The sequence below is a fragment of the Epinephelus lanceolatus genome, chromosome 6 (genome assembly GCF_041903045.1).
Source record: "Epinephelus lanceolatus isolate andai-2023 chromosome 6, ASM4190304v1, whole genome shotgun sequence".
NCBI classification, from domain to species: Eukaryota; Metazoa; Chordata; class Actinopteri; order Perciformes; family Serranidae; genus Epinephelus; species Epinephelus lanceolatus.
In genome coordinates, this window is record NC_135739.1 from 29648106 (window position 1) to 29661235 (window position 13130).

The window sequence follows — 13130 nt, forward strand, 5'->3', positions numbered from 1 at the left end:
GTATCTATTATTCATTTTGTTTCCAGTTTATTAAGTGCATGGAAAGCAAATGCAGTCTAATACAGCAGTCCTGCAATAAATGTGCTGATAATAAATGTGCTGATTCAACTTTATGGTAATCTTGGAGGATGTATTGAGGTGCCGTTGAACTATACGGCACTATACAGAGAGGTGTTTCTGTTATTTAGCCCACGCTTATTGAAATAAATTTGAGGCTCAGCCCAAACCTACAGTAGGGAGTCTGATGGCATGATCCCCCCTCTGAGATTTTTTTTTTCAGCAGCTATATGCACTATTTTTGAGCCATTTGAGATAACAGAATGCCTAAAAATCTGTACACCGTTAGGGGGAAAAAACATGATTGTTGCAAAGGAAGAAAGTCATCCTGCAGAGCCTACATCCTATCTTATATCTAATTGATTTCCAACTGTCTTCATTATTCTGACACTTTTAACACAGCAAATGTTGAGGGTGACTCATTTCACTTCTGCCACCTAAAAAGAGGTGAAAATTGTCTGATATTACTATTTTTAAGGTACGTAACACAGATAGGCAGGTGTCTGGTGTAAACAGCGTTACTGATCTTGAAACTTATGCTTGTTATACTTTGCTGGAGTTCACAGATGAAGTTCACAGCTGACAAATCTGCTACATTTGAAGCAATGCCATAATAATCTGGGCTGCTCTATTTGCAAATCAAGGGTCCCCAGCAATGATAGGTAAATGTGGTCTTTAATACAGAAGAACCTTTACTCACATATAATAGATTTCTTTAAGGAATAGCATAGAAGGATAAACAGCATGGGCACATATTATTATCTGAATGAAACAGTTTTTAAGGTATTCTAGAAACCTAAAAGATTTGATGCTCTTGAGAAAACATTCAGGCTTGAGCCCCAAAAGTCACCCTCCACCCTGCATCTGAGCTGCATCCTAATTAACTACCATAAAGTTGAATCAGCACCTCTCCATAACAGTTTTACCAAATACTCAACATTATAACCTTTATGAAGGTTGTATTTATTGCAGGACTGTTGACTGCTGTATTTCTGTTATATAATAAACTGCAACTGAGTGTTAATAATTTAGGTTCTTGTTAAATTTATGATGGGGATGTTGTTTTTGGTTAAGGTTGTGAAGTAAATGTTTGAAAAATCAAGGTAATCCATCACATTACATCCTGTAAATCCAGTATTTTCATAAAGTTCTCTTGCAAAACTTTTACTCGTATATCCGGAAATAGTACAGTAACATAGGCAGGTAGCTAGTTTGGTATAAGCAGTATAAAAGAATATCTTACTAAGATCTCATACAGTGTGTTGTCATGTTACCCTACCCTAATAATGTGGGTGTTGGCATCATGTGATTTGTTATTGAGAAAAGTAGTGAGGATGGTGTTTAACTACTTTTTACATAGGCAGGCTAATGGTAAAGGTAATAATAAACGTGTAGATTTCACATTAACTCTCATCATGTTGAATTTATATAATGCTATTTACTATTGCACAATTTCAAAAAACTAATCACAGGATACAAGTGGGCTGTCTTGGTCACCCCGTTCCCAAATATTTCTTATTCTGCCTCTAGAAATCAGTTTGAGTGAACAAGGTTGTAGCCATGTCCTCAGATACATTTTGTGCTGAACCCTGTATCCCACTATTACAGTGGCACTGAAATTCAGTTGGCAAATGTTACAACACATCCTGACTGCTGTTTGCCACTGAGGCTGGAAATCGGTCTTCTGTAATGAAAGATTTTATTGACATGCTGGTCTCTGTTGTTTCCTCTCTTGCACCTAATGCTTTTTTAAGCCTCACAGAATGAGAAACCTTTTGAATATGTTGGCTCTAATGCCGCTGCCACGGCCTGTTCTGTCCCCTTCTGAACTTAGTGGGTTTCTCGGGGTCCGATGCGTGGGGGGCTCCTCTGTCAGAGTCTGAATCCTCTTTGACAAGATCCTTCCCTACAGGAAGTAAGTTTAATAACCTGCATATTGTGCTGCATTTCTTCTTCTCCCTGGAATGACTGCACGGATCCATCTGCTAACCTCATGAACCTCATCATCATCTGACTAACAAACAGGCCTGCACACTGACCCAGTCCAACACTTGTGTGACCACAACGCTCTGCTCCTTGTTACAAACAGCCAGCTGTAACCCATTTTATTTTATCAGCCGTTTCACAACAAATGATTCAGCTTTGGTTGTAGTTTATTCTGGGAGAGGTCAGTACCTGTCTCCCATATCGCACCACCTCATCCTCCCTCACTGCCTCCTCCTTGCATTTGGCATGGCGGTGACTGAATGTGCTTTTCTGCATGGTTAATGCTTTATGGGATGATCCCTTCTCCTCGAGTTGTTGTGGTTGTGTTTTGCAGGTGTGGTAATCCCTGCCATGTATGGAGTCAAACTTTCCAAGCTTTTGTTACAGGAATTTCTGTGTTAAATAAACATAAAACACCATTTACTTTATATAAACACTAGGCTGTAATCTCAATAAACAGATATCTGTGTATATGTGTGTGTATGTATGTATGTATGTATGTATGTATATATATATATATACAGTACAGGCCAAAAGTTTGGACACACCTTCTCATTCAATGCGTTTTCTTTATTTTCATGACTATTTACATTGTAGATTCTCACTGAAGGCATCAAAACTATGAATGAACACATGTGGAGTTATGTACTTAACAAAAAAAGGTGAAATAACTGAAAACATGTTTTATATTCTAGTTTCTTCAAAATAGCCACCCTTTGCTCTGATTACTGCTTTGCACACTCTTGGCATTCTCTCCATGAGCTTCAAGAGGTAGTCACCTGAAATGGTTTCCACTTCACAGGTGTGCCTTATCAGGGTTAATTAGTGGAATTTCTTGCTTTATCAATGGGGTTGGGACCATCAGTTGTGTTGTGCAGAAGTCAGGTTAATACACAGCCGACAGCCCTATTGGACAACTGTTAAAATTCATATTATGGCAAGAACCAATCAGCTAACTAAAGAAAAACGAGCGGCCATCATTACTTTAAGAAATGAAGGTCAGTCAGTCCGGAAAATTGCAAAAACTTTAAATGTGTCCCCAAGTGGAGTCGCAAAAACCATCAAGCGCTACAACGAAACTGGCACACATGAGGACCGACCCAGGAAAGGAAGACCAAGAGTCACCTCTGCTTCAGAGGATAAGTTCATGCGAGTCACCAGCCTCAGAAATTGCAAGTTAACAGCAGCTCAGATCAGACACCAGATGAATGCCACACAGAGTTCTAGCAGCACACCCATCTCTAGAACAACTGTTAAGAGGAGACTGCGCGAATCAGGCCTTCATGGTCAAATAGCTGCTAGGAAACCACTGCTAAGGAGAGGCAACAAGCAGAAGAGATTTGTTTGGGCCAAGAAACACAAGGAATGGACATTAGACCAGTGGAAATCTGTGCTTTGGTCTGATGAGTCCAAATTTGAGATCTCTGGTTCCAACCGCCGTGTCTTTGTGAGACGCAGAAAAGGTGAACGGATGGATTCCACATGCCTGGTTCCCACTGTGAAGCATGGAGGAGGAGGTGTGATGGTGTGGGGGTGTTTTGCTGGTGACACTGTTGGGGATTTATTCAAAATTGAAGGCACACTGAACCAGCATGGCTACCACAGCATCCTGCAGCGACATGCCATCCCATCCGGTTTGCGTTTAGTTGGACGATCATTTATTTTTCAACAGGACAGTGACCCCAAACACACCTCCAGGCTGTGTAAGGGCTATTTGACCAAGAAGGAGAGTGATGGAGTGCTGCGGCAGATGACCTGGCCTCCACAGTCACCGGACCTGAACCCAATCGGGATGGTTTGGGGTGAGCTGGACCGCAGAGTGAAGGCAAAGGGGCCAACAAGTGCTAAACACCTCTGGGAACTCCTTCAAGACTGTTGGAAAACCATTTCAGGTGACTACCTCTTGAAGCTCATGGAGAGAATGCCAAGAGTGTGCAAAGCAGTAATCAGAGCAAAGGGTGGCTATTTTGAAGAAACTAGAATATAAAACATGTTTTCAGTTATTTCACCTTTTTTTGTTAAGTACATAACTCCACATGTGTTCATTCATAGTTTTGATGCCTTCAGTGAGAATCTACAATGTAAATAGTCATGAAAATAAAGAAAACGCATTGAATGAGAAGGTGTGTCCAAACTTTTGGCCTGTACTGTATATATACACACACACACACATACACACACATATATACATATGCAGAATCTGTAGGTTACGGTACAAGATATTAGTATCAGAAGCATTGTGGTTTCCATTTGTCATCCAAGTAGTATTGACCAATCATGTTTAAGTAGGTTTTCTGTTGTGCACAGGGAAGTCATTGATGTGGTAAGCAAAAGAGGCTGAACACATCGGTCAAATTGCAATCTCGGAACCCATCAGCTATTGTCTGATGAAGATTTCGCTTTTTATTAGCTTTGTGTAATATATCTGTATTCATATGTAGATATCAGTTCATAGAGATGAGCTGAGATGTTGTGTGGACCTGTCGCTAGTCGGATCTGTAGACAAAAAGCAGTGCATGGTAGAGGATCTTCACCAGGTTTTCCACTGGCAACACCAGATCTCCCGAAATATTGGCTGTTCAGAGGCTTTATGTTTGTCAGATGAGAGCCGAAGGGTTCCCAAGATTGTTTAGGCAGTAATCTCCTGGAATTATCTGCTATAGGAATATTAACTGTTGCACTTTCGATTTGACTGCAGCTCCACCTCCACTTCCCCCCAAGAATGTCCCGACCTCTCCCCCATCGACTGGCTCTCCCTCAGGAGATAACGCTGGTAAGAGGTCTTCTCATCTATTTCTGCCTCCTGATATATCGCACTGTCACATCGGGATGAGACAAACTGTAACTTTAGATATCAAAAGCTTCTTCATCTCTAACTTTCTGGCTCTAACTTTCTCTGTCGTCATGTTTTATCTCTGTGTGTAAACTTACTGAGCCCACAGCCTTTGATTGGTCCATTGGTTGTCTGTGTTTCAGAAGTGTCACCAGACGCAGACAGTTCTGTCAGAAAGCCCTCAATAGCTGACTTGGACAACATTTTTGGACCAGAAGAGGCTCCCCCTGCTGGCGAGGACACAGGCGACTCGTGGGTCTGCTTCAATGCAGAATCTCCTGACCGGCCGCCTGTACCAGAGGAACCAGCACCTCCAGTACCAACCTCCCCGCCTCCACCTGAATCTCCTGCCCCACCCCTACCAACATCACCACCTCCTCCTACTTCCCCTCCCCCAAAAGAAGAACCTGTGCCCCCTCTCCCAACCTCCCCGCCTCCCTCAGAGGAGCCTGTTGCACCTCATGTCCCCTCGGGTCCACCTACACCTGAGGACCGAAATCCTCCCACGCTTGCCACCTCTCCACCCCCTGCACCACCAAAGGAGCTCGCGTCTCCTCCCACTTCCTCTCCCCCTCCTCTTGACGTACCTGCCAGCAACCCACCAGCTGCTGCTCCCAAAGCAAGCACCCCTCCAGCGGTGACTCCACCTGCCGAGGCACCCGCAGCACGCTCCGTCCCTCCGCCACTTACCCTGTCTCAGGAGGAGCAGTCCAAGAACACAGACGTCACCCAACCCAAAGAGGACGGAGGTGAAACTGTCACCTCGCCCAACGATGCTAGCCCGGGCAGTCGGAGTACACCTCCCCCACCTCCTCCACCGACATATCGGGCAGTGGTGTCGTCACCAGGTCCTACATCAGGAGCTGGTGGCACAAATAGCGGTGAGTGACCAATGACGGTAGTGAATACAGTTTATAGAGGACCAGTTTTTAGAGCTGAGATTGGTGAAAATAATTTCCTGAATCACATCTAGATAATAACTGTGTGCAGAGGACAGTGATTGACTGTCACACTCTGACAATTTCCTCATCATCAAACCAGCCAAGCAACTAGTTATATTAACAGCATCCATACAAATAAGGTTAGGTGGAGACTGTTTTGACTGGAGTTGAGAAGAGATTGTGTTACAGCATTGCACCATTTCCAGTTTTCCTTTCAGCTGATTGCACCATCATTGTTGTTAAACCTGCACAAAGTGAACTGTGCATCTGCATTTTTATTTATTCCTGGGAAAGAGGTCATGTTTTGGCCCGTTGTATATACACCACCATTCTACTGCACAGTTGTGTTATGTTAGAGCAGGTTTTTGTTCTGACTGACTCGTAGTTAAAGGTCAGACTTCAGTTTGGTAGAACAGTTTCATTTTTACTGCACATACACTGTCTACTGTAGGAGCTGTCAGCTAGTCCTGCCAGAAGGACTTCTACCTTTAAAAGTATGAACATTCCAGCTGTCCATTATGCAGAAAACTAACATTTTTCTTCAGGTAAATTTTAATAAGCCAGACTTAATACGGAATATATAACTATTTGAAGAAATAGTCCAAATAAAGGGGAAAACACTGACCAAATTTAGGCTAGTAGTTCACTAAAGAAAGTGTGTGACTAAGAGCTGCGCATAAACTGTAACAAGCCAAAGTTATTAAGAAGTAATTTTGTGTGGTTGAAGCTTACGGAAAATCCTTATTGTCAGTGGTAACAGATACTCAAGGCAGCTAAAATGGGAGGCTGTCTTCTCTTAATCCTGTATAGAGGTGTGCATGACAGAAGTAAAAACCCAATTTCAACTGAAGTGAAACAATAATATGAAAACTTAGTCTCTCTTTTCATGAAAAGCGCATTTAAATTTGCAAAAGGGAAACCAATTCTTGAGTATACACATTCCTTGTTACAGAAACTCGTCACCCACACAACGACCACTTATATATTAATTATTCATGCCGTGTTGCCTTGAATTGGTGAAGAAAACTGTTCTTTCATTCCCCTGGTGGAGAAAGGAATTCAAAAATGGTTAATGTTGATAAAATAAAGCAAACTGGGGTCGCGTTTAACAACAGCACAACTATATTACAAATCTGTTAAGAATCTCTCACACAACTCCTGCAGTTATAAGGTTCTCCAATACTTAAATTAATAAAAATTGTTTGCTGCTTTTGGATGCTTCATTGACTGGAGGCATATGAGAAAAACAGTGATCTTCATGAATTCAAGATAACAAGGCACGAATAACTGACACATGAATGGTCATTTATTTGGGTGAAGTATTCCTTTAATATTGTCCCCTGTTACACTGTGAGTATGAAAATATGTTCCGAAAATAAACGTAGGAAATATGCTTGCCAGTGTATTTAAAAATGATCCTTTCCATCATGCATTTATTCTGCATGTACATTGGAGTTTTTTCCACATTTAGACATCTAAAAAGAACAGTAGGGTTTAATAAAATAACATATGTGTCTATATGTTTCTGTTCTGCCCTGCAGGTTCCTCCTCTCCAGTGCGACCTTCCACTCCTTCGTCAGCGAACCCCACCCCACCACCACCTCCACCTCGTCCCCCTTCACGGCCCAAACTTCCTCCAGGGAAACCCACTATAGGAGATGTAGTAAGTGTTGTAGTTTGTCATATTTTATGTGTTTTGCCTTGTTTAATATTTAGTGCCCACTTAACAATATCAAACTGTGTCACTGTTGCAACAAGTGCTGGTCAGATAATACCCGGGGGGGGGGGTTAATTCACTGCCTACCTGGTTTTTGGCTCACCTGCATCCTTACATGGACAAGCAGGAATATTCCATAACAGAGCACACCCACTTGTAGAGCTTGCTTATGGTAAAATTAACTTTGGTACAAGTTTTTCAGGTGATCATCAGAGCTTAACGTGGTTACTCAAAATAACTTCTGATGCCTAAATGTAACCATAATAAGCATTAGTTTAAGATACAAAATCCTTGAACTTAAAAAATGTCTCTCATTTTGTTCAGTCCAGAGGTGGGGGACACTAGTCATATGACTTAACTCGTGTCTGACTCAAGTTGCAAATTTGAGGACTTGAGACTTGCTTGACTGACACTGATGAAGGACCCGACTTTGACTTGGTATTCATGACTTGAGACTTGGGTTTGACTTGAAACAGATGACTTGAAAGGGCTTGACTTTTTTATTTAATATTTGCATTTTTCTAGACATTGAGAAGTTACATTTTGTTTTTGAAATATGATAACGCATATGTCGCAGCAGGGGAGGATCCACCGGCTGATATTCGTGCCCACACTACCACTTCCTCCTGCCCGCAGCTCTCCTCGGAGGAATGGCAATATGTATAGCAGCATCATGTGCTTTTATTCAGTTCTATCTGCGTGATACATGTCAGATAAGTTGTCAACAACTCATTCAGTATTGAACCTGCTTTGCAACCAGTGACACACCGTCTCACTGTCACCGTGAGAGCCGATACATGTCACTGCTAGCTTTATGTGCTCAGGCTCTCCTCTTATTTGTACGAGGTTTTGATACTGCCACAGTGCGTAATGAATGTTCCTTCCTGCTGTCCCAACATAAGTTCACCATCTGTGAATGTGTGTATGTGCGCTTGCCGTGTGCATCCGTGCACCATGAGATGGTTTCCCCAGTGACTTTTTTTTTTTTTTTTTTTTTTTTTGGCTTTCCATTCCTGCTCTGCTCCCATTTGGGGATTTTAACAGTGTGTTATTATCTCACCTGCTCAGCAGCAGCAGGTACATTATGTGAGTAGAGTCTGTCACCCTGACCAGAGGGCTTGGAGCAGCAGAGGAATTATTTAAATCTTTAGTAAAAGTAACTAATACCACTCTGTTAAAAAATACAATACTTAGAGTACCTGAGTAAATGTGTCTAGTTAGATTCCACCACTGGGTGCAGCTTATGTTATATTATCTTTGAGTTTGTGAGTGTAACTTGACTTGCTTGACCTGACCAGTGACTCAACTTGACTTGCATGATTTTCACCACAGTAACTTGTGACTTGCTCGAGACTTGAAGGCTGTGACTTTAGACTTGCTTATGACTTGCACATGTGTAATTTTACTCCCACCTCTGCATCAGTCCAATCTGTCTGTATCTCTTTATCTTTTCAGAATCGTCCATTCAGCCCGCCGATCCACTCTGCCAGCCCCCCTCCTATTGCCCCATTGGCGCGGGCCGAGAGCACCTCCTCCATCTCCTCCACCAATTCCCTGAGTGCCGCCACCACCCCCACCGTCAGTAAAGAGCTCTCCGTGTCCGTGTCAGGTGTGTGCTCCCTCAACGGCCATCTGACAGCTGTGCTCACAGAGGCTAGCAGTCATGGTTGAATTTTACTTTTCATGTCTAAAATTAAAAGTTCATTCTTGATTTTATGCACTGGCCCTGTCCTTCCTTATGCTCGTTTTTTTTGTGGAATGAGTCACGGCGTTTTATATTTATTTATTCATTTTTAGATGTGTGTTTTCTGGAAAGGGTGACAGTTTCCTGCCAATGACGGTCCACTCATTGATGAATATCAGTAATAGAGTGCCAAAACATGTTGTGGCATCTAATTACCACACATCATTAAAACCTATGCATGTTGTCAGCTGTTAGTATCTGGAGATAGATGGGAACAAATGTAAAACATGACATTGGTGTCTTGATTTCTATTAATATAGATAGATACAGATAGATAAGGCTTCAGGTTGACACACACAAACAAATTTATATTTACCCTCACACGCACAGTATGAGTGGTTGGTGAAGCAGGGGTGTATATTAATGGCACAACATCAACAACGACTCCTTGATTTAACTTTAGAGTTGGTGTAGAAGGACTTGCAGTGCAGAGTTGTGAGTGGATAACAGCAATTCTCAGTAGACTGTAGCATGACTGAGTCATAATAGATTTAAGAAATACGCGCTCTGGAGGCAGCAGCAGTTACATAAAAACAGAATATAGTCCCTGGTTGGTGGTTGCTTTTTTAAAACAGATTGTAGGGACAAATAATAAGCACATGGCTTCAGTACATTCAGACTGTGACGTAGAAAATATAATTTCTGTTTGGAGATTTCACTTAAGTCTCCATTACAGCCCTAAATGTACATTATTTATTCATTGTTGTTTTGTTAGTAGTCTTTAAGCTGATGAACTTGACAGTAATATAAAAGTCACTGAGACTGTTTTAATTATAAACCACAGTTATTCCAGTTTCACTGCTTTCTAAATTTGACATTTTTTGTTCTTCACAGTTTCATTTTTGTGTGCATGACAGTACTTTTTTTGATTTTTATTTTGAATTATTTTTCCTTGGTTTGATTTTCTTTCTGTTTTGTTTTGTTTTTTGCCATTTGTTTGTTCGTCTCTTTATTTGTCCTTTTGGCTTGTCAGAAGACGATGCTTATGTAGACAAACTGCCCACCTTTGAGAGACACTTTGATTCGTTTGCAGGTACAGTACAGATCCCCTCAAAGAGAGGAACGGGGTCGGGTTTGGGGGGGAGTGCTCTTGTGTCATTTTTCAGTCTGTTTGATGTTCTTTACCCAGAGTGCACTTGACACAGAAGGGTAAAGGTCCATCATTGAGTGTTTTTGTGCTTTCTCAATGAATGTCAAAGTGTTGAGGTATTGGGACAGCGAGATACTTTTTTTCCACGTTCTGGCTCAGTTTCAGAAAGCCTGTTTTTGCATTCAACACATTTCAAATTATTAGATATAAAGACCATTTACGTGTCATTATCCTAATACCTACACATTTGACTAGTCTACTTCAGGGTCTGCTAACAGATGTAGGGACATACCACACGTTCATTTTATTCTTTTCAAATGTGGCAGCTTTTTTTTTTGTTTAGTGAAAACATAATTTTTTGCTGTTTTGTTGTTTTGCTTTGTGGACTCATACCTTTCCACACATTTGCCAAGCATTTAATAGGTATGATAGTCTGTATCTCTCTGTCTCTCCTATCTGTATATCCCTCACTCTCTTGTATCTCTTGTTACCCACAGACAAAATTTACCAGAAAAAATGAAAACTGTGGTGACATAAAAAAAACTGCATCTATTGCATAACTTTTTTTTTTTTTTTTTTTACGAATAAGTTTGAGTGTCTTCCCCTTTGCCCATCTGCCCGCTCGTGAGACTTTTCTCTCTGTTTTATGACTGTGCACCAAGTGCTGTCTCGCCATGTCACCATGGCAACCTCGTGTCTCTTCTCTTGGCGACACATTGTGTGCGTGCAGAGTGCAGTGCAGTCCCTCCCAGATACCTTTACTCTCAGTCTGCACCACAAGAGTGTGTTTGAGTGTTTGTGTGTTCAGTGAGCATGTCTGAAGAGCTCCTGATCTGTGGGCCCTTGAGATCCATATTGTCTGTCTTTCTCTCTCACTCTCTCACACACGCACTCAAACACACACGCACTCTCACACATGCTGTCAGATCAGAGCTGCTGCTCACAGAGTCGTTTGAAGTCTGGCATGAGAATTAGGCCGAATTAGACAGGCAGCAGCTGTTTGGTATTCGTGTCATCCTCTCTCTACCGCTGGAGTAGCACGACACAGCCTCAAGTTCAACCAATCTCCACCTGGCCCCAAAGCCTCGGTCTACTCCCACACTCGACCCCTGACGCCCACCTGTCACACCTGTCACTCTCAAGCCATAGAAACACAAACCCCAAAACCCGCCCTTCCCATCTGAACACCTGCCCTTTTGTTCTCTTCTTGAAGCACCACGCTACTCTCATCGTTCCATCATCCAACAACTCTGCTAGTGCACTCACTCAACAACACACTTTCACTGCTGGGATCCTACGTCAAGACAATAGTATGGACTTGAACGAGCCCAAACTGCTCTGCTCTGTGTCACACTGAAACACTGACATGAGTTAAAGCTAATATTTGACATTGGGAGAATCATATTTTTGCTGCTTTTTTGTCATTAGTGAAATAGTTCACAACACAATCCATGGAGAGGCTTGTTCTCGTCAAACTGGAGCTGCATCCCAGTTCAGGGGCCAGATCCTCCAAAGTTTGAATTCATAGACTCATAAAAAGCTTGTCTCTTTTGAGAGGCTCATCAAAATACATCTGATGAATCAGGCCTTCTTTTGCCCAAAGTTTAAAGACAGATCTGGTGTATTTTTTGCAACCTGTAATATCCTGTAATCCTCCTGTTTCACTTGTGTCCCCAAATCAAAGTATCTTCTTCGTGTGACAAACAAAAGGGGCCATGTTGATCACTGTTTAGTTGTTCAGTGCATACTGGGGCAATCACTATAAACTCATAAGGTCATCAACTTGGTACACTGCTGTGTACCAGGACGGTCTGGACGCACATGACATGCGTCGCAACCACTAGGCCACCAGGACGCCCCACTTGGTCCTTTTTTATGCCAGTTGTCCATCATGTATTGAAGTGAAAGTTGCCAGCGTGCACTCCTAACTCTAGCTCCTCCTAACTCCTAACTAGCTGAGCTGACCACTGGTACTTGAATATTGTCAGCTGTTTGAGGTATAGCTCAAACAATACGGGACATTTTAGACCAATGTTTGTAGATATTTGAGTGTGTAAATCTGATAATAATGACCTGGCTGATTTTATGAATGAACACACAGAAGGCATCTTTGATAAAGATCCTTTTTTGCAGTCGGAAAAATTGCTACAGCGCTTTGATGAACATACTTTGTAATGGAGACACTATTTATATAGTACCTGAAATATATCTTTGGCATATCCAGTTAACCAGGACCGTCTGTGAGGAAAGACTGTCTTCACCTTCATAGTCTGTGCTCCTTGGAGGAGCCAACCCCTGAAATTGGGACGCAGCATTTCTCTCCCTGTGCACCACAGTCTCACCACAGTCCCTGCTCTCTCGGTATCATGGTTGCCCCCTGCAGGGTGTCTTCTACTTCCATTTGTTTCATAATTTGAAAAGTGGAGGCCTGGAGGAAAATGTGAGCACAGTAAGATGCCGAGAGGAAAGCCTAAAATAGATAAATGCGATATGAACAATCTGCCACTGATGGAGACAGTAGTGCCAGTTTAGTGCTACCTAAATTGCCACGAATTAGAGTATCAGCTCGTGTGGAGTTCCCATTTTATTTATCGCACAATAGAGAAAACATTGGCTGCTGCCCCTGAAACTGGCAACCACCGCACTGTCTCTCCTGGCAGCCTCAACTTCCTCTCTCCTGTATTCCATATTGAGTCCTTCCACTGCCAGCATCCAGCAGCACACACCTGGCCCTCGCTCCACCTGGCTCCTGCCTCTCCTCA

At 42.3% G+C, this 13130-nt stretch overlaps 1 protein-coding gene across 13 annotated transcripts in view; it reads left to right on the forward strand.

Annotated features, from left to right (window-relative positions):
* The window catches only part of sgip1a (SH3GL interacting endocytic adaptor 1a), an 89556-nt gene that overhangs the window by 66997 nt on the left and 9429 nt on the right, over positions 1 to 13130 (forward strand). For 11 of the 13 annotated variants that reach the window (XM_078168936.1, XM_078168942.1, XM_078168937.1 and 8 more), the window contains 5 exons: positions 1892 to 1972; positions 4742 to 4816; positions 5020 to 5757; positions 7359 to 7480; positions 8990 to 9143. In XM_078168936.1, coding sequence (XP_078025062.1) covers positions 1892 to 1972; positions 4742 to 4816; positions 5020 to 5757; positions 7359 to 7480; positions 8990 to 9143 — 1170 coding nt within the window. The remainder of the gene's footprint in view (positions 1 to 1891; positions 1973 to 4741; positions 4817 to 5019; positions 5758 to 7358; positions 7481 to 8989; positions 9144 to 13130) is intronic. The other 2 variants (XM_078168944.1, XM_078168945.1) reach the window with 1 other exon arrangement.